The 25791-nt window shown below is 34.9% G+C and overlaps 4 protein-coding genes and 1 long non-coding RNA gene across 10 annotated transcripts; 4 read left to right on the forward strand and 1 right to left on the reverse strand.

Annotated features, from left to right (window-relative positions):
* The first annotated feature begins 458 nt into the window (after positions 1-458).
* Positions 459-5508, forward strand: LOC111803633 (actin-like). Of its 6 annotated transcripts, none has more exons than XR_002816407.1 (9): positions 459-553; positions 1464-1535; positions 1724-2117; positions 2265-2878; positions 2974-3060; positions 3448-3767; positions 3880-3968; positions 4174-4242; positions 5426-5508. XR_002816407.1 is itself a non-coding variant. In XM_023688137.1 (5 exons), the coding sequence occupies exons 2-5, from the start codon at positions 1476-1478 to the stop codon at positions 3037-3039; spliced, it is 1134 nt and encodes a 377-aa protein (XP_023543905.1). In that variant the 5' UTR covers positions 459-553; positions 1464-1475; the 3' UTR covers positions 3040-3314. The 6 variants fall into 6 exon arrangements, 1 of the variants encoding a protein (XP_023543905.1); XR_002816408.1 differs by having other exon boundaries at positions 4178-4242; XR_002816405.1 differs by lacking the exon at positions 5426-5508 and adding an exon at positions 5305-5387.
* Positions 5190-8090, reverse strand: LOC111803632 (probable protein phosphatase 2C 23). Its single transcript, XM_023688135.1, has 4 exons — positions 6266-8090; positions 6064-6177; positions 5721-5985; positions 5190-5632 (listed from the first exon to the last, which is right to left on the reverse strand). The coding sequence occupies exons 1-4, from the start codon at positions 7769-7771 to the stop codon at positions 5517-5519; spliced, it is 2001 nt and encodes a 666-aa protein (XP_023543903.1). The 5' UTR covers positions 7772-8090; the 3' UTR covers positions 5190-5516.
* A 4171-nt stretch (positions 8091-12261) lies between these two features.
* On the forward strand, positions 12262-12884 carry LOC111804064. Its single transcript, XR_002816457.1, has 3 exons — positions 12262-12399; positions 12526-12555; positions 12649-12884. It is a non-coding gene; the product is annotated as an uncharacterized LOC111804064 (long non-coding RNA).
* A 1766-nt stretch (positions 12885-14650) lies between these two features.
* On the forward strand, positions 14651-20303 carry LOC111804126. The gene is made up of 9 exons (XM_023688827.1): positions 14651-14891; positions 15187-15309; positions 17143-17226; positions 17307-17432; positions 17509-17613; positions 17704-17847; positions 17931-18065; positions 18172-18640; positions 19544-20303. The coding sequence occupies exons 1-9, from the start codon at positions 14724-14726 to the stop codon at positions 20062-20064; spliced, it is 1875 nt and encodes a 624-aa protein (XP_023544595.1). The 5' UTR covers positions 14651-14723; the 3' UTR covers positions 20065-20303.
* A 1203-nt stretch (positions 20304-21506) lies between these two features.
* Positions 21507-23615, forward strand: LOC111804127 (receptor-like cytoplasmic kinase 176). The gene is made up of 6 exons (XM_023688828.1): positions 21507-21821; positions 22055-22383; positions 22504-22639; positions 22726-22868; positions 22948-23071; positions 23146-23615. Exons 1-6 carry the CDS (start codon positions 21773-21775, stop codon positions 23496-23498), a joined length of 1134 nt encoding a protein of 377 aa, XP_023544596.1. The 5' UTR covers positions 21507-21772; the 3' UTR covers positions 23499-23615.
* Positions 23616-25791: the final 2176 nt, after the last annotated feature.

The raw sequence follows: 25791 nt of genomic DNA on the forward strand, positions 1-25791 counted from the left end.
TAAAATTTAGGAATATTTTTAAAGAAAGGTTGAAAAAATAAAGTATAAAACATTACAATTATTGTAATTAGAAAACATATACGTAAGAGAGAACAATTTAATTTTATATTGAAAAAAATGAAATTACGAATCATCTAAATTAATTATCCAATTTTCATTTTCGTTTAAATAACATATTAGTGGAGGGTTATTTTGGTCCCAGAGAGAGAACGACAGCTGGATCCACCGGCGACCCAGATCAAATTGACGCGTCATGTGGGCCGTAGATCCAGTGGTTATATCGGATTCTGGACCAAGGATCGGTCAGAATGAGACCGAATTTGAGGTGCATTTGAGTCGCATTTCATTTCGGGCAGAGCTTCTTTTCCTATTTCCCATTTTATTTTTATTTNTTTTTTTTTTTTTTTTTTTTTTTTTTTTTTTTTTTTTTTTTTTTTTTTTTTTTTGTATCTGCGATTTTTGTAAAAATAAACTCCTCGGGAGGCGGGTAGCTGCTAGCTAAGAAATCATCTTCGAGCGAAAACGCTCTCGATTTCAACGGTTTCGAAAAAAGGTACTGCAAAATTTTCACCCTGATTGTTCGATGAATGCTTGTTTCTACATGTTCATCGTAATGTACTGATTTCGATTCTCGAATTTCTTTCCAAACGATCGGCATTTCCTCCTGCTCTATGATTTGCTGCTTTCTTTGGAGTTGATGCAATGCTTTGGTAGCTTTTTGGATGTTGTAGCTTTAGATATGACTGTTTGATTGATGTTCTTCGCATTCTTGTTTTGTTGGCTCTACTGAACGGATATTGATTGGAGCTTGATTCTTCTGGAGTTTTATTTTTCCTTCTTATTTATTTGTTAATAATTTGATTTTTATTGAACTGGCCTTGCTGCACAGAAAGATTATTTAGATTATTTCGAGTAATACTTCAGTAGCACAACGACTAGTTCTCGTATATCAATAATCAAAATGCAGCTTCTTAGAATTTAATCATTGTGGCGTATTACTTGCCTGGATGTTTTTGCAATCAGAGTGTGAGTTTTCTGAAATGACTGTGCAGTACCGATCAGGTCATGATCTTCCGTATTCTGCACGTAGCAGAGGATAGACATTAGATATTTTACTTATGATTAAGTCGTTTTTTGAATATCAGAAAGGGTCATTTTATTTCCTTGCGTTATTGTAATAGTGTATGTTTATTCGAGTCTCTCGAGTTCCCATAAGTTGCAGCTTTCAAATTTCTCAGATATGTTGTATGTCAAGGATCTTAGGTGGATTGTGGAATTCCGACCTTTCAAAATTTTGTTGTTGCATACGGCTATCATGATTGATGAATTTGTACACCGATTATTTTCCTTAAATATAAGTTTGGGGATCTTAGCATATTGCTTTCTTCCTATCTCTGAAAGAACCATTCCACATTCACCTTTTCTTTTATATACGTTTGATGCAATCTAAAATTCTTTTGCAGACAATATAAAACATGGCTGAGAACGAGGACATCCAGCCTCTTGTCTGTGATAATGGAACAGGAATGGTTAAGGTGATGGAATTTTACCTTCAGTTGAGGATCAAATTTTCTGAATTTTTTTATTTTATTTTAAAATTTGTAAATACAATACTCATGAATCGATGCGTTAAATAAAAAATTTCATTCTAAACGATTAGTTGTGATCCTCGTTCTATTCAACAGAAGAAAACTTAAATTGTAATTTTCCTGTTGTTTATCAGGCTGGGTTTGCTGGGGATGATGCTCCAAGGGCTGTCTTCCCTAGCATTGTTGGTCGCCCTCGCCATACAGGTGTTATGGTTGGAATGGGGCAGAAAGATGCTTATGTTGGGGATGAGGCTCAGTCTAAGCGTGGTATTTTGACTCTCAAATACCCTATTGAGCACGGAATTGTCAGCAACTGGGATGACATGGAGAAGATTTGGCATCACACTTTCTACAATGAACTTCGTGTCGCTCCAGAAGAACATCCAATTCTTCTAACTGAGGCACCACTCAATCCCAAAGCTAACCGTGAGAAGATGACCCAGATTATGTTTGAGACCTTCAATGCACCAGCTATGTACGTAGCCATTCAAGCTGTTCTTTCCCTTTATGCCAGTGGTCGTACAACTGGTCAGCTTTCTCATTGGTGTTTAAAATAGAACATATGTCACTATGTTCTGAAAAGTTACTTCTGTACTTTTTGCTGATGAAAAGTAGCCGAACTGAGAGATTATGTTTATTGAGCCTGCCTCGTGAAGTTATTCTGCTTTGTTGTAGGCATTGTGCTAGATTCTGGAGATGGTGTCAGTCACACAGTCCCCATCTACGAGGGATATGCACTTCCGCATGCTATCCTACGTATTGATCTTGCTGGCCGTGACCTGACTGACGCCCTCATGAAAATTTTGACGGAGCGTGGTTATTCATTCACCACTTCAGCTGAGCGTGAAATTGTGAGGGATATGAAGGAAAAGTTGGCATACATTGCCCTTGACTTTGAGCAAGAATTAGAAACCTCTAAGACGAGCTCTTCAGTTGAGAAGAGTTATGAATTGCCAGATGGTCAGGTGATTACCATCGGCGCTGAGCGTTTCCGATGCCCGGAAGTCCTTTTCCAGCCATCCATGATCGGAATGGAAGCTGCTGGTATTCATGAGACAACATACAATTCCATCATGAAATGTGATGTTGACATCAGGAAAGATTTGTATGGAAACATTGTGCTCAGTGGTGGTTCAACCATGTTCCCTGGAATTGCTGATAGAATGAGCAAGGAGATCACTGCCTTGGCCCCGAGCAGCATGAAGATTAAGGTGGTTGCGCCGCCTGAAAGGAAGTACAGTGTGTGGATTGGAGGTTCCATCTTGGCGTCCTTGAGCACTTTCCAGCAGGTGAGTTTATTTCAAGGCGTTTTCCTTCTCATCACAATGCACATTATGTTTGATGTAGGGTCTCGAACTTACATATTTGGCTTGCTTCTATGTAGATGTGGATCGCTAAGGCTGAGTATGATGAGTCTGGCCCCTCAATTGTCCACAGGAAATGCTTCTAATCATGAGCAAACACGTGTCAAGTTCGGTACCGTTTTACGTGAGAAAGAAATTGCTGCTTGATATTCCCTCTTTCGTTCAACTCCATTTTTCCATTTTTTTTTCCTTCTTTTTGTATCTTGTCTTATCCTAATGTATGGTCGTCAACCTTTAATGGAAGGAGTGATAGCTGGACTTTTTGTCAATCATTCAGTTATCACTTATAATCCCTTTGGTGCCAAGTCTATTGTGTTATTTTCATTTTTTATTCTTCTGAATATGGTGACCAGTGAGGAAATTTTGAATAATTTATCCTTCTTCAAAGATGTTTTTAAGTTTTAACTAATTTATGAATATGGTTATATGCAATAATTTGGCCTCATTTTTCTTTTGAGAGGATTGTCAACTTTTATTGATTTGAATTGGGTCAGGATCGGGGCTAAAAAAATACGGAGCTGATGGCAGCGGAGGTGGAATCATCGCCTGCCATATGTTTCCCGCGTAAACGGCAGCGCGCATGTCCATTATCCCAAATTTCAATTCGGTCTTCATTCTTGAGCCGAACCTGAACCCTAGCTTAGCGATGACTTCAAATTCAGATTCTTAGTATTATCCATTTTGTTGCCCTGATTCAGAAAGATGTAGATTGTTCATCTCGCCAAGAATCTGAATCGCCGTAGCCGCCATCAAGAGTTTGTGGGTGGTTCCTATCTCCATTCTCGTTTACCGCATTGTTTCCGATCCGAACATGGTATGTTTTTCGTCATATTCGTTTCGAATTTTTTAAATTTGGAGTTTGTTCGTTCTCAGTTGCATTTTCTTAGTAAAATTAGCTGAAATATTGATCCTGACTTATGTTTAAGGACGAGATATTTCATGTACCTTAAGCTCAGAAATGCTGCAGTGGGAACTTCCGAAGTTGGGACCCGAAGACTTCAAATCCTCCTGGACTGTATGTTCTTATCTCTCTATTCTATGAGTCTTTCAACTAGAAGTGTTGGCTCCTATTCTGGATTATTGTCCTGATTTGTATCCTTATTCAGCTTACAGGCTATCCAGTATGGAATAGTGAAATATTTGCTTCTTGTTTTCTTAATTTTTTAAGTACTCAATTGTCCCTGCGAGGAATAAATAACAATTATTTGTCTATCATCAAGGTAGCATCGCTAGGACTTTTGGCAGAACTTCGTGGTAATGATAATACATGGAACCTAAATCTTCTGAAGGTACTATCTTTCACTTGCCCACGTTGCTTCTTTGTTTCATGCCATTGTCTTTACTCGAGCCGTACCATCATTTTCTGAAGCTTGTTCCATTCATATTCTCCGTTCAACTAATTTGCATCATTTTCTAGTAACTAGATCTGTATTATCATTCTTTGTAGCCCTTGATGTTATTAGATTCTTACGTGCTCCGTGTCAGCCATAAATGTGCAAGTGGGGTTTGAATGCTCTGATTATTTTGAAAACGAATTTGCATCCACTATCCTTTATTTTATTTTATGGCATAGTCTTTTGTCTTACAATCGCTTACTTTTTTTCGGTGGAATTCAAACTGGAGATCCACCTACATGATCAATAACCATAGGAGGTAAAAGTCCAAATAAATGTACTGGTGCTCCTTTCCAAAGGATTTATGACAGTAACAGACCCATCATAGGTGGGCTTCACACAAGGTCTGATATTTTTCCTGTTGTTGTAGAAGTAGAAGCAAAATTGATCGTAATTACACACCCACGAACAGAAATATACAAAGTGACAACGATTTACATGGTTCAGAGAGAGAAAATTTTCTTATATGTACTAGTGGTAACCTATCACCCTATAAAGTCTTCACAAGTCTATCTCTACAAAGTCTCACTTTAGAAATTTCTAAACCATTGACTAAATATTAGAATAGATTTATAACTAATAAATAGCTAAAATGTATCAAGCTATTTTAATTATGATTAATTGCATGGTAACCAAATAACGAATAACTCAGTTTGTGATGGATGCTTTGTGTAGTCTGACCAAGATTTCCATTTCGAAGAGGGGTTGAGTGGGTGGAGGAAGAGGATTCAAAGGCTGATTACTTTGTCTTTCTTTTCTTTTATTGGGAGTGGGACATAAAATTTTGATCCCCAGCTCCATTTCCACCAACAAGCTCAAATTCAAAGTAAAATTTAGTAGAGTAAATGTAAATGAGTGATTGTTTATTTTGGGTGGGTGGGTTGGTAGGAAGTCAAGACTCCTAGAGAAGAAACTTCTTAAGTCTGCTAAACAAAATTGCTGAAATTTTCCAAACAGTTCTGCTTTGGAATGTATTTGTATTGGATGCAAGTTGCAACCCACACACGCACGCACGAACAATTTGGGGTGGAAGACAGGCAAGAGGAAGCTGAACAACTCTACACTCTCTGTGTTGAAGGTTGAAGAAGAAGAATCAATGAAATAAATGGCAGAATTATTTCGCCCATCTACTGTTGTTATCTTTGATTTCTATTGGCTAGTATCTCTATTTACATCAACCAATGCCAAATTCTTCCTTCTAATGAAATGATGATAACTGAAACGTCGTCGTGGTACTTCCGCCGCTCCCCTTGTGGGATATCAAGCAGCTCATGGAAGGCCATTCCTGCATGTTTTCCAAATCACATCAGTAAGTAAATAACATATATGCTGTATTTGTTTCTTTTCTTTTATCTTCCTTTCTTGTTTCTTACCATATTTTTTAGCTGCTCGGAACAATACTTCTTCAATGAGATTTTGAGCAGGATCTCCTTCAGGGAAAGATGCAATGAAGGACTCTACTTGAGCAACAGCTTCTTCATTTGTAAAGTATTGATAGAGTCCATCAGACGACAATATCAAGAATCTGTCGGTTGGGCTGAGTTTATAATGGCACAGAGTTGGATCACAGGTGATGTAAGGTGAATTTCCCACATAGTCTATTCTGAACATCTCTAGCAATGCATTATTCCACTTTGGCTGCAAAACACTCATTTCATCAGTACCATATTTGTCTTACATTCTAGCAGACTACAAGGTTTGGAAATGTGGAAAGACCTGTTTCAGAAAGCCAGCTCCAAACGCCCGTGTGATTTTCAAATAACCTTTCACCCTGTCATTCATAATTGCGGAAGGGTCGTCAGGATGAGCATTCTTGATCCTCTGAACTTCCTGATGATATTCAAGTTTTCTCTCATAAATGCATGTAATCTAAATGCAGTGTTTTGTGGAAGATGAGTGATATTGACAAGAACATTACCTCCTCTGTGTACGTGCTGTGGTCCATTGTAAGCTGATGGGAAGCCAAGGCTGTTAATCTTTCAGGGGATTCTAATACCCGTAGTGTTCCTTCATTGATTCTCTCCAAGTCTCTGTATGGTTCGAGTTGCTGCGCTACAATTGCACGGCTGTCTCCTACATTCATCAGGTACACATCTTCTCCTCTCATTAACATAACCAAAACACAAGAACCCATTAGAGCTAGCTCAGGATTTCTTGTGGCCATCTTGTCTGCATTCTGCAGATATGATTCCTCTGTTTTTTTCAATGCTTCAGACAGAGCATTCAACACCTCAGAATGATTGATTGTTGTTGATTCATCCCATATGTTGTGGTGATCTAATCCTATGCTTTCCCTTTCCCTTTCCCATTTCCAATTCTTTGGATCCTGATCGCCCTTCTTCATCAGCTGTCTCGTCCTATTTTCTGCCGAAAAGTTCTCTGTAGGTTGATGAACATTAGCCTGAGTTTTTATGTGGGTTGTTCCATGATCGTCTTCCTCAATTGAAGCAGAGTTGGATGAGTTCATGGAAGACGTGGTTGCAGTTGAATCGAACTTATCATTCCATATCAAACCCTTGAGCTCTTTGAGAACGGCAGTGTAGAGATTAGCGAGTAAGTAATCAGGAGCATCAGGGCCGTTGAATCCATCATAAACTCCGACAAAAACCCAACCATTATCCTCCGATATCACCACGTGAACTCTATCCTCACCGGCCTTCCCCTGTGCCCACTGTACGCCCTGACCGCCGACAAAGTAATCGCCATCGTCTTCCTGCGCCAAACTGGCGTGGCTACTCAAATGAACACTGCTTTGAGTCTGAGCTGCATTCTCATTATGTTTGTATGAACTCGCAGCCTTCTGGTTTCGAGAAATGGTTTTGGATATGGCTCTCTTCAGAATCCGAATGAGACTTCTTTTCGATTTCGGTTGTCTATCTCCAACGCCGCCGTTAGAGACGCTTCTCTGCAATTTCTCAGGTCCGCCGCCCTTCTCAATCGAGCCGGAGTAAACCACTCGATCTATCGGGCCCGATTCGATGCTCCGGGCGGCCAAGGGCCCGGATAAGAACCCTCTCTCCATTGGACCCGAAGAAGGGAATCCACCGAAATTTCCCGACATCGAGTGGCGTGGCACCGGCTGTAGCGGCACAGAGGCAAAGGAATTCGAGCAATCAAAAGCAGCGGCCCGGTCAAACGTCGTGCTATAAGGATAGAGATCGACCAGAGACGTGGACAGCGGCGTTGAGACGTTGGCGCTTACAGAGGCGCCGGAAATCGACCGGAAAATGGTCGCTGGAGAGATGTAATCATCGGGGAAAGCTTTGAAGGAGGGGAGGGTTTGTGGGTCGGGTGGGAGATAGTAAAAGGAGTGGCCAAAACCGCCGTCGTGGGGGTCGGAGATTATGTCGGCAGGACCATAACGACTGGAAATATCGCCGGCGCCGGCGAAGCAGTGGCCAATCTTCCCAATATGGTTACCCATATGAAAAAAGAAAAAAAAAAAAAAAAAAGAGAATTTATCTTCTCTGCTGTTTGATTTGATTGATCATTGCATAATACTCTCTCTCTCAATGTGAGAGAGATCGTGCGCCTCAGACCGAAAGAAGTTTGATAGCTCAGAAATTGTTAATGAGAGAGAAAGAGGAGAGAGAGAGAGAGAGAGAAGAGTTGACTTTTAGAAGTGGGATTCATATTTGTTTGTTTGTTTGTTGCTTTTTAAAACTTTATTTTCTCTAAAAAATACTTCCGCTTTTTTTTATTATTATTTTATTCATTAGATCGTTGACCTGCATTAAACTAAAAGCAAATGAATTGGAAATTTTAGGAATTTTCAATTAAAGAGATAGTTCGATTATTTTTCCTCTTTTATTTTATCATTATTATTATTGTTGTTATTATTATTTTGTAGGATCTTAGTACAATCCAAAAGTCAATGTTTGAAATTTCATATCAAATAAATAACGAATAATCATTTATCTTAACTTAAAACCCAAATATAAATTAATTAGTTTCCAAACTTTTAATTCTTTTAATTTTCAACTACATGAACGTGCAATGAAGATAGTTTCTATTTAACCAATCAGCATATGCCACGTCATATTATTTTATTTCTTTATTCTTTTTGAATTTGAATTATTTTCATTAAGGTAATAGACATGGAAAGCTTGTTAATTTTTTCCCTAAATAATTTATTTTTTATTGAAAAGAAAATTGGTTGCTGCCTTTCATTATTTGGTTTGAATTTAGTGGTAACCTATATGTAGCTAAATTACACGTGGAAAATAAAATTTCACTCTTTCTATTTAAGTAATTTTAGGGATTGGTTAGGAAATTGATGCATTTTCAATTCTCACCTAACATTCCATTCAAAGAAATGCATGCATTTCTTTGTTTCACATTTATTTTTATAAATCAAATTATTAATTCTAGAAAAATGTAAGCATTTGAAGCTTCAATTGCTCGTTAATGTTTCCATATTGGCTTAATTAATTGAAACTAAACAAATATGAACGCATATATATATATATATATATGTATATATTTTGTATGAATTATTTAAAAAATAATAATTAAATTATGAGTTTAATGAATTGTTTAAATTGAAAGTTTAATTTAAAACTTTCACAATATGAATTTGAAAGTTAAATAAAAAATTAGAAACTAAGAAATGAAATTTAAGGATTAAAACGATAATTAATTTAGAATAAATCATATAAACTATCTTTTTCCTTGGAATAAAATTGGAGACGATGTATTTAGAGATAAACATTGAAAATATAAAGGAAATTTTTTGACACGTGTCACTATCCCAGGAATTCGTTCACTTTTCTCCTCAAAAAACTTTCTAAAATTAGAAAGTTTCAATGGCCCCAAAATAAAAAGATAATGAAGTTGATGGTTATTTAAATTCCCGTGGTCCATCCAATGTAAAGGCTTCGATTTTTCTGAAAAATCGAAATTATAATGAATAAATAAATAAAGTTGTATTTGAATTTCTTTTTCATATTTCATCCACCACCAAATTTCTCCATATATATTAAATATTTAAAAAAATAAATAAATGAAAATTTTATAAATTTGGTTGGTTTATAAATTCTGATAATTCTACCGTATAAATTTATTTTATTTTTCTCCTGGCTTTACTTTGGGATTCCTCAAAAGTTCCAACAATCCTCTCCTCGAACAAAGTACATTATAAGCCTCCTTTGAGGCTTATAGAGCTCTCGAACAACCTCCCCTTAATCGAGGCTTGACTCCTTTCGCTGGAGTCCTCGAACAAAGTACATCGATATTTAAGGATTCTATTGTCATGGCTAAGTTTAGGGCACGACTCTGATACCATGTTAGGAATCACGACTCTCCACAATGGTATGATATTGTTCATTTTGAGCGCTCTCATGTCTTTTCTTTGGACTTCCCAAACGCTTCATACCAACGAAAAAGAATCATTCCTAAATTAGTCATTCCTATAAACGGAGGATCATTCCTAAATTACTTATAAACGGAGGATCATTCCTAAATTAGTCAAATAGAAACTATTTCTATATATATATATATGGAAACTGTGTTGCAAATCTTAATTAAGTGTTTGAAAATAAATAAAGATGTGTTTTACTTATCAACATTTTAGTTTTATTAAAACAAATGATTCGAACAATACAAGCAGTCCCAACAATCCCAACTCAAATATTTTATGTTTGAATTGGATTCGCTATTTAAAAAAGTTACTGAATTTGAAAAGATCTACATGAAAGCACGAGATCTTGTCTAAAAAATATCTAAACCCGACTCGACTAAACTCATAAATATTCTTAAACGAGAATTTTGAATGATGAGTAAAAGGTATGGGTCTTCCTTGGATGTAGCTGAGGATATGGATATGGGTCGTTGGACAGCTCAGCATCAAAGCCCAAACCACTTGGGCTCGCGGAACAGACTTAGCCCAAACCAAAATGGTATTGGGCTAAGCCTGTTTTTCTTCATCGATATCTGTGAGGTTACAAAATATTTTATATTTATTTGTGCTCAAATTAGTAAATATTTTGAGCATAATTCAATATATTAACATATACACCTCTATATATATAATTGAAAAAAAAAATAGATATTTACTTACACTTTAGACTATAAAATATGAGATTAATGTCGTTTGACCTCTAAAAAAAACTTTAGTTCAAACGGTATCCCACATATTTATTGAATACAAATATTTATATTAAATACAAAATTAAATTATATATTCAATACATTTATTGAGTTTAAACAGTATCCGAAAAAAAATGACAAATTTTAAATTTTTGTTTTTTTTGTAATATTGAGACATTAAATTCATATTTAAACTTAGAAATTTAATCAAATAATAAATAATATAATGTATTGAAGTGGTGGAAGTCAAAGTTCGATATGGGCTGTATGGCCCACACTCCATAAGTGACCACTTTCATTCTCCACCCACCAAAATATCCAACCATTCCAATTTTTATTATTTTTATTATACTTTTTCAAACGAATAATCTATTTTTTCAATCCCAACAAAATAAAAAAAATAATATTCTAACTAAAAATTATCAATTATTTATAAAAAAAAATTAAAAAAAAAACCATGTTAGGTAGTTTTCATTTAAATTTATATTTTTAAAAATTTCTTATATCAAGATTATAATTATTTTAAACCCAATTATTATTTTTTATTTTGTTTTTTCCTTCACAAAAAGACCAATTTTTTTTTATTTATGTGGGAAGAAAAAAATAAATAAAGAAAGAAAATTGGGTTTTTTTTTGTGCCTTCCATAGTGGAAAAAGGTGAAATTCTAAGGGCCCATTTTCCATTACTATGGAATGTTACACTTTAGCATACTTCATCTTCTTCTTATGCTTTAAAAAGTTTTATTTTATTATTATAAATAACCAATTAAATGTATTTTTTAAATAATTATTTAAAAAAAAAAAATACAAAGTCTCCATGCCTGATTTTCAGGCGTTTGTGACTTTTTTTATTATTTATTTTCTATTTATTATAAAAATTAAATTTGATTTTTCACAAAATTTTAAGAGAATAAATAAATTAATTTTAATCAACGTTTCAATATGTCTTTTTCTGGTTATAGAGACGTTGAGACATTTATTGGGAATCCAAAAATAAAAGAATCTTTTCACTTTTTTATTTTTTATATAATTAAAATTATGCTAAAATAATAGAATATTCCTATTATATAGTTGATTTTAAAATTTCCCTTTAATATTTTAATTTTTTTTTACTGAAGTACCAACGCAAATTTCTTTTAAAAAAATATTTGTTTGAATTTTATCCATTTTTTAAATAAAAATAATTGAATAAATAATAACTATTTTGGCGTTACTAGAATAAAAGGAGAAAAAAAACAAAAAAACTTACCAAATAAAGATTTTTTTTTTATTGAAAATGATGAAAATTAAAAATATTTAAAATAAAAACAGAAAAATGTTTTTAAAAAGTGATTTATTTAGCGGAACTCTAAAATATAAAGACAAAAGGACTCAATCGTCAGAGTTTTTAATGAAAGTGGACCAACCGCTTAAGACGGTCCATTTCATTATGGGCAGAGCTTTTGAACCGGCCAACTCAATCGCCCTCAAAACGGTGTCGTTTTAGCAAGAAAAAATCAATTCAAACACTAAATTATCATAATTAAATTAATTTTTACCATTTATAATTGATTAATCATTATTTTCACTTAAAATTGATTTTTTTCCATTAAAACTATTCACTCTCTTCAATTACAAGAAATAAAAATGAAAAAACAATTAAAAAAAAAAGAGAATAATCGATTTAAAAAAATAAAAAGAGAAATACGAAACCATGTAATAAAAAAAATAATACAGAAAAAAAAAAAAAGTAGAGATGCGCGTTTGGGAAGCGAATGAGATCGCAACACGTGGACGGTGGATAGCATCCAACACGCCACTATAAATAACGCTTGAAATTGAGAGACTGAAACCAGCAAGCTCCGAGTTTTTGAACCAAAAATCAAAAAAACAATTTGAGATTGAATTTTTCGTACGGAAAAAAGGAAAAAAAATGCCTAAGTGTGGATGTGACGCTGCCTGCAATTGCAGTCTCAACAACTGCTCGTCAGTATCCTCTCTTTCCCACCTTCCTTCTTATTTTCTGTTTGTTTCTCGAGAAAATTTGGGAATTTTATTTTCCCGAGAAAATCAGAAACTGACTGTTTTTCATACTTTGTTTTTTTGTTACAGATGCAAACATGATGTTGGTCCCATGAAAGAGTATGAATTTGCATTTATATTTATATTTTATATATATGTGTGTATATAATAAAAGTTTGCACATAATTAAAAAGGTGTGTTTTGTGAAAGCAGGAACTTTGAGGCAGGTGGGTGTGACTGCAAATGCTCGTGCGTGGACAATTGCAAGTGTGGGTGTGGGTCATGCAGCTGCTAAAGACATATAATTTAAGGCTATGATTTGAATGAAATATGTATGAACGGGTTGTGTGTGTTGTGTGTGTTGTGTTTGTGTGTAAGGTGTTCGACGAAATGCCGCTTACAAATACTTGAGAAATAAATGGCACACTCATTCCTATTTTAATGCATCATCTGCCTTCTTCATTTCTTAAGTCTAACTTTTTCAAACACGTCTAAACTTTTTAAAAAATAGCATACTTCCATTCTGAGCCCAAAAAAAGTCTTAGACCAATAGGGATAGTATTCATTCATTATAAACTCATGATTATTCTTAAAGTAGCTGAGGTGAGATTCCACTCTTAGCCCAAAAAACCTTAGACCAATAGAGATAGTATTCATTGATTATCAACCTATGACTATTCCCTAAAGTAGCAGATCTGAGATTTTCATCCTCGAACAAGTATAACATTAAAAAAGATAATTTATAAGGTATCGATATACTATTTTTATCTATAATTAAAGGTAAAAAAAGTTTTTTTTTTTAAATTTCATGTGTATTTTTTAAAAGTTGAAGGCTATAAATGAAATACTTCTCAAAGTTTAAGGGTATTTTTGAAATAAAAAACTAATGATAAAGATATTTATGAGTATTTTTTAAAATTTAAAGATATTATTAAAAAATTTAAAAATTAAGAGATATTTTTTAGATAAACTTCTGTATCTTAAAAAAAATTAGTTTAGCTTATATTTTTCTACCCTAATTAATTATTATTATTATTTTGAGGAAATATTTGTTATTCAGTTAAATTACAACTGTAGGTATGAACTTTTCATTTTTTTTATCACTAATCTTGTAAACCCTAAAAATACATAATAAAATTTTAAACTTTTAATTTTGTGTATATATACGTGACTTACTCACGGACCTATTCAATATTTTAATTATTATAATAATAATCACACGCTCGCTGTTTACAATTCGGAGACATGAAGGACAAATTCGTAAATTAACCTTATTATATCTAGATATGTTTATTAATTTCATCGTACCGAGTTCCAAGTCAACAACGACAAAGATCTTTTTCCTCTCGACCGTTAAGCTTATAATAAATAGAACCCATAAACTAATATATATATTTTTTATTCCTAGCTACCATTGTTTAATTAATATCCACCGTCAATTATTTACTTGATCATAAAAAAATAAGTTAGTGTAAAAATTTCCGTAAGAAGTAAAATTATAAATATCTTAGGTGGTTATTTACATGTCCAGCGGAAGGGAAATAATTGTGTATTACATACATAATAGCAACTTCTTGATTAAATCATATTAAAATTAGGGTTTTTTTATTTTTATTTTTTTAATTTAAATAAAATAATTTAATTTAAGAAGAAATAAACAAATTCCCATTATTTTGTGTGAAATGAACGAAGCAGGTAATTAAATGCAAAGAAGCTACACAGTATCCATTACGCATTACAGGTAATTCATTCACTAACCTTCCAAATATGGGCAACAAATTATGGAATTCCAAATGTGAAATTACCATTTTGTATTTAGCCACAAAAATGGCAATTTAGTATAAACCGATATTCTTGTTTTTTTTTCTTTATTAATAATAATAATTAAAACCAACTTTAACCCTCGAATTGTGCTGAAATTACTGAGGTACACATGATCCATCACTCCATAATTTTTATTTTTTATTTTTTTTCAAATCTTATATTATAATATTATTCATTTGTAACGTCTAACAATACCACCCCCAAATCCTCCTTCAAAACCACGCCAAACAACTCGATTTCTCCTCCGTGTCAGCAAGCAATTCCCCCATTCATCCAATCATTCCTTGCCACGTGTCCTCTGCATGTGGGGTCTTGAGTTTATACTTATAGAGCCAGAGAAGTTGATACCATACCTCCCCCTCTCCTCCTCCTCCTCCCTCCCTCCCTCCCTCCCTCCCTCTCTCTCTCTCTCTCTCTCTCTCTCTGTGTCTCTCCCCCTCTGTGCTTGGTTTCTGGGTTTGAAAATGGTGATCTGTGTGGAGGAAAACAGTGATAGCGACAGAGATCCAGCGAAGGGAAAAGGAGCCATGGTTCCAATGCATGCACCATGGTCAAACCCAAGTGGCTCACTGCCATTACAGACAAATCACAGCTTGTCTCTCACTCTTCTCAGTGACCCTCAAGGGCAAGGGGTATTATTATTATTATTATTATTATTTATTATCACTATTATATTAAAAATAAATTTACAAAAAATAATTCATCCTTTAAATCTTTGTCTCANAAAAAAAAAAAAAAAAAAAAAAAAAAAAAAAAAAAAAAAAAAAAAAAACATGGTATCAGAACAAGAACATGGATCTGAAGATCTAACGAAGAACATAAAACCCTAATAAGAACGAACGATCGAGCGATGAACACGGTTTGATGTTTGTTTGTTGGGTGTAATTTTGTTTAACCCTAGATTTGTTTATTTTGTTGAAATTACAGGTTGTGTTGAAGATGTCTCAAACACCTGAAACGAATTACATGACATTTCTTCCATCAGGCTCTCAACTCAAGCTCAGCTTACAAATTCCTCAACCCACTTCACTTCCTACAAGGACAACTTCGGTAATACCATTTCTTCCTTCATCTACAACTCATATCTTGTTCATCATCTCTCAATCGAGTTTAAGTTTTGGGATGATGAACAATTGTGTCATAATTAGTGTTGATTTCTACATGCATGTTGCATTTGACACGATCTAAGTCGAAATCCGTAAATAATTTGGTTTTTTCGTAACTATGAACATGTTTCGTTACTCGGTTTTGTAGATAAAAGGTAAGAAGAGGAAAAAAAACATTTACATGGAAAGAAAATTTTGTAGATAAAATCTAATGTTTGTTGATCGTTAACCGTTAGTCGTTAATCGTTGATGTTCGTTTAAATCATGAACCGTTAATTGGTAATCATTAATTTGAACTTCCACAACTAAAATATGTACTCGTGTGCTACCGGTTTAATTATTAAAACAAATGTCTTTTTATAACTTGTACGAACATGACGTAAGGTCGTCTTTGATTCGTGGTTATAAAAGAATTACCAAAGATGAACGAACGTCTTGTCTTATTTTTTTTATAACGAGAAAATTAAAATAATTAATTGAAATTATCCTAGTTAATTAGTTATTAGGGAAGTTTATGAAACATTGAGATGTTAGCATGTTCATATATATGGAATTTAAATGTTGATTGTTTATTGCATGTTTATTTGTTTAAGTGGGTGATTATTGATAATATGATTAAATGTCTCCAAATTACATTAGACATATAATATATTATAATCTGGGTTAACTATATGTTGTATTCCATCTTTTTTTTTTTTTTTTTTTTTTTTTTTTTCAATTTAGTTTTATTATTTTAAAAGTTTTGATTATTAAAATTTTGTCGATTAATGTTAGAATTAGTTGATGATAAACTTACATGACTGATACATTATTGTCATGAACTAAACTGAAAAAATAGGTTAAATTACAGGTTTAGTTCATAAGATTCATGTTTGTGTCTATTGAGTCTCTAAACTTTTAATTTCATGTAAAAAAAAGTGTCTAATAGAATCTTAAATTTTTAATTTAGTGTCGGTTTAGTTTCTAAACTTTTAGTTTCATGTCAGGTATCTAAACTTTTAAACAGGGTAATAAAATTTAAAACTTTTAATTGAGTGTTTATTTAGTGTCTAAATTTTTAATTTCGTGTCAAATAAGTCTCTAAACTTTTGTGTAATAAAACCTAAAACTTTTAATTGAGTGTCTCTAAACTTTTAAACAGTGTAATAGAATCTAAGTCTTTTAATTGAGTGTCTATTTAGTGTCTAAACTTTTAACTTGGTGTGAAATAGGTTTCTAAATTTTAAAAAGTGTCTAATAGAATCTAAAACTCTTAACTCTGTGTCTATTTAGTCTCTAAATTTTTAATTTGGTCTGAGATACGTCTCTAAACTTTAAAAAAAATGTTTAATAGAATCTAAAACTCTTAATTTTGTGTCTATTTAATCTTTAAACTTTTAATTTGGTCTGATTTAAGTCTCTAAACTTTTAAAAAATGTCTAAATAGAATCTAAAACTTTTAGTTGAGTGTCTAATTACTCTCTAAACTTTCAATTTCGTGTCTAACAGGTCTCCAAATTTTAAGCCAGTCCCTAAATTTTGAGTTGTGTGTCATCTCTAAATTTTTTAATTTGGTGTGTAATAAACTATTATGCAACTACAAACTCAAAAGCTTAAATGATTAATGAAATGAAGAGAGTGGTTAAAGATGAAGTTGTTTTGGTGGGTCTCTGTAATGGCGACGTTTGAAGATTGAAAACGATGAGATTTGGTAGTTTTAAGTCAGAAAACAATGAAACCACCACTATATCCACTCACTCTTCATATCACCTTCATCTTTTTCTTTGTTTCCTTCTAGACCAAGATGCTTGATTGGAGCCACCCCACAAAAACTGCTCCTAATCGCTCTCAAATCATCAAAACTCTTAGAGAAATGGTCAAGGTAACCCCTCCCTCCCAATTAACACTTCCTTTTTTGTTTCATAAACCCCTACTTTTCTTCCTTAACTTTCTTTTTCGCAGAGGGCCGTCACCGAGTTTAGACTATCGTCCTCGCCCATGAACCTTAACGAAAGAGCCAACTTCGACGACGTTGTTGAAGCCGTCCCCGTCTCCTTTAGACCCCCTCAACCACCCGACACAGATATGGTACAATCTCGACTATATTTTACTTTCCAAGTTTTTTGGAAGGACGAATGACAATTTTGTTTTTGGATTGGATTAGGTTTTGTCTCGCAAAAAGAGAGTGACGACGTTGCTCGTGGGGGAAACCCTAGTTTCGTTCCAACTTCCTTACAATTGTCCGTTTAATCTCGAGGATCTTGAGGAGGTATAATTTCATAATTTAAATTTTGAAACATGATTGTTATTTAAATGAGATTAGGTTTTAATTTGACATTATGGATAATGTTTTATATAGTTGGTGGAAGTAGAGAGGACTGAGGCAATGGCTCTAAAGACGACTGGTGAGATTATTTATAATGTGCCTCGCTATACCTTCCTTCAAAGATTAAATGGTTGGAAAATGGAAAGGCGTCAACGCATTAACGGAAGATTTGACTTGGTATGTTTGACTTTGACCCATGTTTGTCAACCTTATTATAAACAAAAAAAAAATAATGTTAACATATGATGTTTTTGTCACAGTACTATCATCATCTACCATCAAGGAAGGTGTTTCGCTCCATCACTGAAGTTGTGAATTTTTTCATATATGAAGTTTATCCCGACAAACCTCAAAAATCTGCGACCAAATTAAATCGGGGCGAAAATCAATTTCCCGTGAGTTTTTTTTTTTTTAATTTTTTATTATTATTCTTCGTTCCAATTAATTTGATATTCATGTTTGAGAGTGATTTTGAAAATGAATGCAATTTATTTGGTTTAGGGTGAAACGAGTGAAAAGAGGGTTTCGCCATTGAAGAGGAAAGTTGATGAAATGAGGGAGAAATGGCGTCCGATGTTCTTTGATGTTAATGGCGATAATAAGAAGAATGATGATAGGCGCATTGCACGTCCGTTTGATCTTAACGACGAACATCAAAATGATGATGAAGATGATGATGATTATTACTTCGGGGATGATCAAACATGGAACCAGAAGGAAAGAGTGGAGAAGTTCTTGGCTGAATCATATGAGAATCTCCTAAACTTACCTAATACTCAGAAACCCAAATCCTTGAGTTTTGATATCAATGAAGAAATCTGTGAGGAAGAAGAAGAACAAAAGGAAGAAGAAGAACAAAAAGATGTCAACTTAATCACTTACCCTAATGAACCCACTGTCGAGGAGTTGCTGGCCGCGGCTTACGATAACCTTGTAAACGCGGCCAGGAATAAACTCAACTCCATTAAAGGTACTTCTTTCATCTCTCTCCGTTCAAGTCTATCGTTAATAGATATTGTTACTTTTGCAGTATTGTCCTTTTTAGGTTTTCCCTCTCGGAAATCTCGAAAGAGGCTTTCTCTTTCGAGTTTCCACAACTAATAGTTGTTCTTTTTAGGGCTTCTGCCGCTAACAAATATGGTTCTTTTTAGAGTTTCACTTTTGGGTTTCTACTACTAATAGATATTGTTCTTTTTAGGGTTTTACTTTCGGGTTTCTACCGCTAATAGATATTGTTCTTTTTAGGGTTTTACTTTCGGGTTTCTACAGCTAACAGATATTGTTCTTTTTAGGGTTTCTCTTTCGGGTTTCTACCCCTAGCAAATATTATTCTTTTTAGGGTTTCTCTTTTGGGTTTCCACTGCTATCCGATATTATTCTTTTTAGGGTTTTCCTTTCGGCTTTTCAGGGAAGTGGCTTTCTCTTCGAGGTTTTCACAACTAATAGATATTGTACTTTTTAGGCTTTCTTTTCGGGTTTTCACCTAACATACAGTTCTTTTCAGGCTTTCCCTTTCGGATTTTCCCGAAAGAAGCTTTCTCTTTCGAGTTTCCACCGCTAGCAGATATTGTCCTTTTTAGGCTTTCCCTTTTGAATTTCTCCTCAAGGTTTTTAAAAGGTGTCGAGGTTTCCACACTCTTAAATATCATAAACTCTTATGATATTTATATATAGTAACGGCATGGCTCAAGTCCACGGCTAGTAGATATTGTCCTTTCTGAACATTTCCTTTCGGGGTTTTCCTCATGGTTTTTAAAACGTGTCTGCTAGTGGAAGATTTACACACCCTTATAAAAAAAAATGTTTCGTTCTACTGCCCAACTGACGTGGGATCTCACCCGACATGTTATTTTGTTTTTTAATTTGTTTGTAGGAAAGGAAAAGTGTGAAAGCTTCCCAGAGATTGAAAGCAGCAAAACATTAAAAGCTTTGACCTTTACATGCCTTCCTTCTTCTTCTTCTTCTTCTCCTTCTCCTTCCAACGTTCCCATCAACATAAACTCCATGCCATTAGAGACGATCACAGAAGCACCCGAAGCCATGGAAGTGGAAGACCCAGCTTCTATTGTGAATGTGAAACCTGAATATTTCGATATCATCCCAGAAGTGAATCCTGAAAATGTCATCATTGATGACAAACCGAGCGCAGAGGCAGCGGCAGAGGCAGAGGCAGCAGCAGCGGCAGCGGCAGCGGCAGCGGTCGTGGTGGCAGAGACAGAGACGGAGAAGATGACAGAAGGGTTTGATGGAATCTGTTCTTCAATGGAAGCGGCCAAATCTGTTGCATATATGAACATGGATGAGTGTGACCTGATCAACCACATCCCAGAATCCTCGGACATGTTTGACCTTGCTATGTTCTTGGCCAATAACAGGGAGAGCGGGGGCTTCTAAACCCTACAAATATATGTGTGCGTGTGTGTAATAAAAAGACTTCAATAACCAAGACATGTTTCTGGTTAGCTCTGGAAAAACCTATGCAGTTTCCTAAACTAAGGTTTGGTTAGATACTCGTTGTCGTCGTCGTCGTTGTTGCTGTTGTTGTTTTACCTTGTATTGAATGTCTGGTTTCATGCTTGACTGTTCATACTGTGTTTTAGTTCTATATAATAATATGTAATATGTCCCTATTATGCTGTGTGTTTTTCTTTCTAGGCTCGACGACGATAGCGTGTTTAAATCCTATTTAGTTTTTTTCTCTATCTGTGTGCAGGCTTTTGTCAATTCCTTTGAGTTTTGATCAGGTGAATGGACGAGCTTCTGTGGAGAGGCGTCTTTCGATGACTATTTGTTTATATAAAGACATGCTTCTCAAACCTTTCTTTTCTTATTAGGCTTTGTGTCGGAAGGATCACTCTTGTGGTCTTCCTTTATCCTCCCTAACATTCAAAGTTGTTCTCGGTTGTGAGACCTTTGAATGATTATGGATTTAATTTGTGTTGAGTTGGGTCTGTGAGATAATTTGGAGTTGGGTCGAGTTACCAATTTAACCAACTCAAACTTTTGAAGTCGTCCAAAAATCTTCTAACTCGACCCATGTAACTCCACCTTATGATGGATACAGATTTGACTTCCTTCTCTTCTTCAGCTACCTCTGAAACTCTTTCTTCAACAACGTCCGACGTCTGACTTGGTCAAATTTGTGTTGAATACAACAGGTGTGTGCATGAAGCCCGAAGATTATTACCCCTAAATAGAACATGTCTGACCTTGTTTGGATCATTATCAATTCTTCTAACTTCAAAAAGATGGAAAGGCTACTTAGCTCAAGATCGTCGTTAAGTGAGAAATCAAAGACCTTCAATAAGCTAAAAGATGAACTTTCCATAAGTTTAAAGTTGAAAATTCAACCTCGAGAAAAATTACATTTCGATCCTCGAGTCAAATATACATTCGAGAGAAATTACACGACATATTTTTCTTTTTACTGGTATTTCACATTCTGAATTTCAACATAAATATAAATTAATGATTAAACAAATTTATACTTTTTTGCCTTTCATTTATTGTAATTGTTGTTTTATTAATTTTTTTATTGAAAAAAAAAAAGTTATCTAGAAGGAGTGGAATAAGTCAACTTAGAATAGGTAGTGTTTTCCCATTAGACCCCCAGTCCAAAAGGGCAACCAAACATACCCCACGTGCCAACGACCTTTGTTCCTAAATATTCCCAAATAAAAAGCTTATATATATTTATTCATTTATTAAAAAAATCATTTCATTAAAATATGTTTTATTAAAAAAATTAGTGTTCTAAACTTAATTTTTAAAAAATAATACCAATAACAGAGTAAAGAAATGAATATATATATATATATATGAAAACAAAAAATAAAGATAGTCCCAAAATTGCTCTGCTGCGACCGTCCAATCCAATCACGTAGACTATGATCCATGGCTGAATAAAGTTGGTGATCTTTTTCGTAACCGAGTTGCCTTTCCATTTCTTCATCTTTGAGTTCATACAGCTTTTCCCCCTGAAGAGACAATAAATTTGACTCTGTTTTCTTCAAGATTTCCGATCTCTTGAAGAACTTAGGGGTTTTTAATCTGTTCGTCATTCGTTTCCAAGTTGCTTCAAGATTTTGATTCGATTTTGCCGATGGGGGCGTGCTGGAGTGATCGTTCCAAGTCTGTGGGTACTCATACAGGTACTTATCGCCTCTGATTTGGGTTCCCTCTGTTCTTGATTTGGGTCTTAGATTTCATATTTGGTGATTTCTTTTTGTGGGTATTTTAGATTCTTTCGATTTTGCCGATTGGGGGCTTGTTGGGTTCTGGGAAAGTAGAGGAATCTGCTATAATTTGTGTATGTGTTCATGGGGTGTTCTTTATTGATGTCACTTCAAGATTCATGGCATTTGTAATGGTGATTGAATTTTAGGTCTTAAAAGTTATAAGTCCAAGAGAGGAGATGGGGAACATTCTCATGTTTCCAGCAGCAAGGTATCCTCTGCCTCCATTCCTGCTACTCCTCGGAGTGAAGATCAAATTCTTCAATGCTCCAATTTGAAGAACTTCACCTTCAACGAATTGAAAACGGCAACGAGAAATTTTCGCCCTGATAGTGTTGTTGGAGAGGGTGGATTTGGTTCAGTCTTCAAAGGATGGATTGATGAGCATTCCTTAACTCCCACCAAGCCTGGAACTGGCTTGGTCATTGCTGTTAAGCGGCTCAATAGAGATGGACCACAGGGTCACAAGGAGTGGTTGGTTAGTACTCGCTTTCTAATACAATTAGTCTGTTAAATGGCTGTGTTTAAACCGATCGGTCGCGGTCGGGTTATGGCTTGATTCTGCATAGTTTGGTTAACTTATGGTTTGAATATATAGGCTGAGATCAACTACTTGGGGCAGCTTACCCATCCTAATCTTGTGAAGCTGATTGGTTACTGCTTTGAAGATGATCATAGGTTGTTGGTTTATGAGTTTATGCAAAAGGGCAGTGCTGAAAATCATCTTTTCAGAAGTGAGTTGGGACAGCTTATCCATGTTTTCTCTTGTTCATTGTTCTGTTTTTAAGATGATCATACATAGCTTGTGTCGTCGATACAGGAAGCGCTCACTTTCGACCGCTTTCATGGAATGTTCGGATGAAAATCGCGCTCGATGCTGCCAGAGGACTTGCATTTCTTCACAATAGTGATGCTAAAGTCATATACCGTGACTTCAAGACATCTAATGTTCTTCTTGATGCAGTAAGTTCTTATTAGTATGGCGAGTTATTTGTAGTTTTATTTCAAAATATGACGATTTTGTTTTACTCGAAATCGATAGAACTACGACGCGAAGCTTTCGGATTTTGGATTAGCTAGAGATGGGCCAATTGGTGATCAAAGCCATGTCTCTACTAAAATCATGGGAACTCATGGATATGCAGCTCCTGAATACTTAGCCACAGGTTCTTCTAATTCTCTGTTTCTCTCATGACTGAGTAACTGATTGGCCTCTAACGACATCCCTTTCTTTGGTAAGGTCATCTAACGGCAAAGAGCGATGTATATAGTTTCGGGGTTGTTCTTCTCGAAATGATATCAGGGCGACGAGTGATAGACATGAATCGACCACCTGGGGAACACAATTTGGTGGATTGGGCAAAACCATATCTAGTAAATAAACGCAAAATTCGTCGCGTCATGGATAATCGTCTCGACGGGCACTATGGTCTTGGACAAGCACAAAGGGCAGCTAACCTTGCATTTCTTTGCCTAGCCACAGATCCCAAGTACAGACCCAGCATGAATGAGGTTGTAGCAGTGTTGGAGCAGCTGAGTAGTGAAAGAAAGGATCATAATGGTCAGCCAAATGGTGGTACCAAAGAAGGTTGAAGAGGTAAGGTTGTGAAATGTACAGCTGATGTGATGAATATGTATAAAATATATTTGTAAACTTGATTAAAGTTTTCATTTAAATCGTAAGAATTGACTTGTTGTTAGTTTTTTTTTTCTTTTCCTTGTTTGTTTCTAACACACCAAATGCATTCTTCAACTTGTTTGAGTCTCCATCAAAGTCTTGTCTTCAACAATAATCTCGTGTGTCGTCGATCTTGACGTGTTTTTAACTCTAATGATGTCGAAATTCATCTCTACAAAGTCTTCTTTGCTATAATTTGAATATAGATTTAAAGCGTGTGGAAGGAGATGTCATGTTGGTTGGAGAGAGAAACGAAACATTCCTTATGAGCATGTGGAAACTTTTCTTAACTATGAGCATGATGACGATACACAACATGTTAAAATGGAAAATACCCGTTAGAGGTGGTCTCAGACCGTTATAGTTAGTATTCGAGCCAGACACTAATCGTGTGCCAGCAAGGACGTTGGGTCCTAAAGGTGGGTGGATTAAGAGATCCCACGTGGTTTGGAGAGGGTGGAAACTTCCCCTAATAAACGCGTTTTAAAATCACGAGGTTGATGACTATACATAAAGTGGGCAATATCTGGTAGGGGTAGTATCTAGTTTCTATTTATATGGACTTATAAATCAACGAATGCTCATTTTTTCTCCGACTAATATTAATTTCTACTCATCGGGACTTCTCAAGCCCACCCGTAAAGAAAAACGTACTTTTGGGTTGGTAGGTAATGCAACGATTTATCTTTATTTGGAGAGTCACGGGCTCAACTGTGAGGTGACGAGTATATATATAGAGAGAGAGAGAAGGTGGAGAGGGCAAAAGAAGAAGGAAAATGGAGGGGAAGAAGGTAGGGATGGTGATGGCGGTATTGGTGGCGATGATGTTCACGGGGTGTGTTGCGGAATGGACAAGGAAGAATGGAAGGATTGAAGAAGTGTTGTCCGATGGTGGCAATCATGAGGATGCTGCAGAGGAGATGTTGTTGGTGTCTGTTGTTGATGATAATATGATGAGGAAAATGATGATGAAGAAGGGGCATGTCTTAGCCTGTGTTCCGCAATTTTGCAACGCCGCACTCCCATGCGAAACTGGCTGCACTTGTTTGGGTATTCCGGGTGTGGCTGGAATATGTGCCTAAACCCTATCAACTTTTATCTATCTCTTTCCCAATGATAATAATAATAATAATAATGGATTCTGTCTATCCACTCCTGTCTGTGTTTCTTTAAGGTATGTCGTGTCGTCAATGTTGCTTTGTTTGGTTTAAAGTTCTGTCTCTTTCTCTCTTCTCTTCACGAATGGTTGGCAATAATATCCAGACATGTTGATTCTAATTTGTGGGTTTTGTATTTCATTCTAATTTAGTGTAGCTAGATGGCGCATGCACTAAGAACTTTGATGAGTGCTACGATGTAGGCAATAGCAACCTAGAGCTCCGCTAACATTAAATTATGTTGGGATGGTAAATGATATTTGTGATTTTTTATATCGGTACGAGAGGAGAATGAAGTATTTTTGTAAGAGCGTGGAAATCTCTCCCATGAGGCCCATTTTATAAACTTTGAGGTGAAGCCCGAATAGAAAAGTTGAAAGGATATAATATATGCTATTAGGCTTTGGAGGTTAAAAATCATAGTTTTATAATCGTAAATTTTTAAGTTTCTTCTTATTTTATCTTTTATTTTGTCTTTCGAATCAAAATTGTTTAAAGATTAGGGGCATAACTGAAGCCCAATCAATTATGAAAAAGCCTAAAACCCAATAAATTACGAAAAAGACTAATGCCAATCAATTATGAAAAAGCCTAAAGCCCAATAAATTACGAAAAGGCCCAATCAATTATGAAAAAGACAAAAGCCCAATAAATTACGAAAAGGCCCAATCAATTATGAAAAAGACAAAAGCCCAATCAATTATGAAAAAGCCCAAAGCCCAATCAATTATGAAAAAGACTGAAGCCCAATCATTTATGAAAAAGCCTAAAGCCCAAGAAATTACGAAAAAGACTGAAGCCCAATCAATTATGAAAAAATTCTGCAGTTATTGGGCTTCAGTTTCTTCGTAATTGATTGGGCTTTGGGCTTTTTCATAATTGATTGGGCTTTGGGCTTTTTCAGAATTTATTGGGCTTTGGGCTTTTTCATAATTAATTGGGCTTTGGCTTTTTCATAATTGATTGGGCTTAAAAAGCTGTAATAGTTTCCCTCATAAGAATTTAGGTTATTAGATGAAAGATACCCACATGATCAAATAACTTACCTTTC

Source organism: Cucurbita pepo, chromosome LG10 (genome assembly GCF_002806865.2).
Source record: "Cucurbita pepo subsp. pepo cultivar mu-cu-16 chromosome LG10, ASM280686v2, whole genome shotgun sequence".
Taxonomy (NCBI): domain Eukaryota; kingdom Viridiplantae; phylum Streptophyta; class Magnoliopsida; order Cucurbitales; family Cucurbitaceae; genus Cucurbita; species Cucurbita pepo.

What these genes read in the sequence shown, in the direction of transcription:
- LOC111803633 (XM_023688137.1), top strand. Translation starts at nt 1,476, where the DNA reads ATGGCTGAGAACGAGGACATCCAGCCTCTTGTCTGTGATAATGGAACA. An exon ending in ATGGAACAGGAATGGTTAAG is followed by an intron (nt 1,536 to 1,723) that starts GTGATGGAATTT and finishes GTTGTTTATCAG; the next exon opens with GCTGGGTTTGCTGGGGATGA. An exon ending in TGCCAGTGGTCGTACAACTG is followed by an intron (nt 2,118 to 2,264) that starts GTCAGCTTTCTC and finishes GCTTTGTTGTAG; the next exon opens with GCATTGTGCTAGATTCTGGA.
- LOC111803632 (XM_023688135.1), bottom strand. Translation starts at nt 7,771, where the DNA reads ATGGGTAACCATATTGGGAAGATTGGCCACTGCTTCGCCGGCGCCGGC. An exon ending in ACAGCACGTACACAGAGGAG is followed by an intron (nt 6,178 to 6,265) that starts GTAATGTTCTTG and finishes GAATATCATCAG; the next exon opens with GAAGTTCAGAGGATCAAGAA. An exon ending in GAGCTGGCTTTCTGAAACAG is followed by an intron (nt 5,986 to 6,063) that starts GTCTTTCCACAT and finishes AGTGTTTTGCAG; the next exon opens with CCAAAGTGGAATAATGCATT.
- LOC111804126 (XM_023688827.1), top strand. Translation starts at nt 14,724, where the DNA reads ATGGTGATCTGTGTGGAGGAAAACAGTGATAGCGACAGAGATCCAGCG. An exon ending in GTGACCCTCAAGGGCAAGGG is followed by an intron (nt 14,892 to 15,186) that starts GTATTATTATTA and finishes TTGAAATTACAG; the next exon opens with GTTGTGTTGAAGATGTCTCA. An exon ending in CTCTTAGAGAAATGGTCAAG is followed by an intron (nt 17,227 to 17,306) that starts GTAACCCCTCCC and finishes TCTTTTTCGCAG; the next exon opens with AGGGCCGTCACCGAGTTTAG.
- LOC111804127 (XM_023688828.1), top strand. Translation starts at nt 21,773, where the DNA reads ATGGGGGCGTGCTGGAGTGATCGTTCCAAGTCTGTGGGTACTCATACA. An exon ending in GTCTGTGGGTACTCATACAG is followed by an intron (nt 21,822 to 22,054) that starts GTACTTATCGCC and finishes ATTGAATTTTAG; the next exon opens with GTCTTAAAAGTTATAAGTCC. An exon ending in CTAATGTTCTTCTTGATGCA is followed by an intron (nt 22,869 to 22,947) that starts GTAAGTTCTTAT and finishes CGAAATCGATAG; the next exon opens with AACTACGACGCGAAGCTTTC.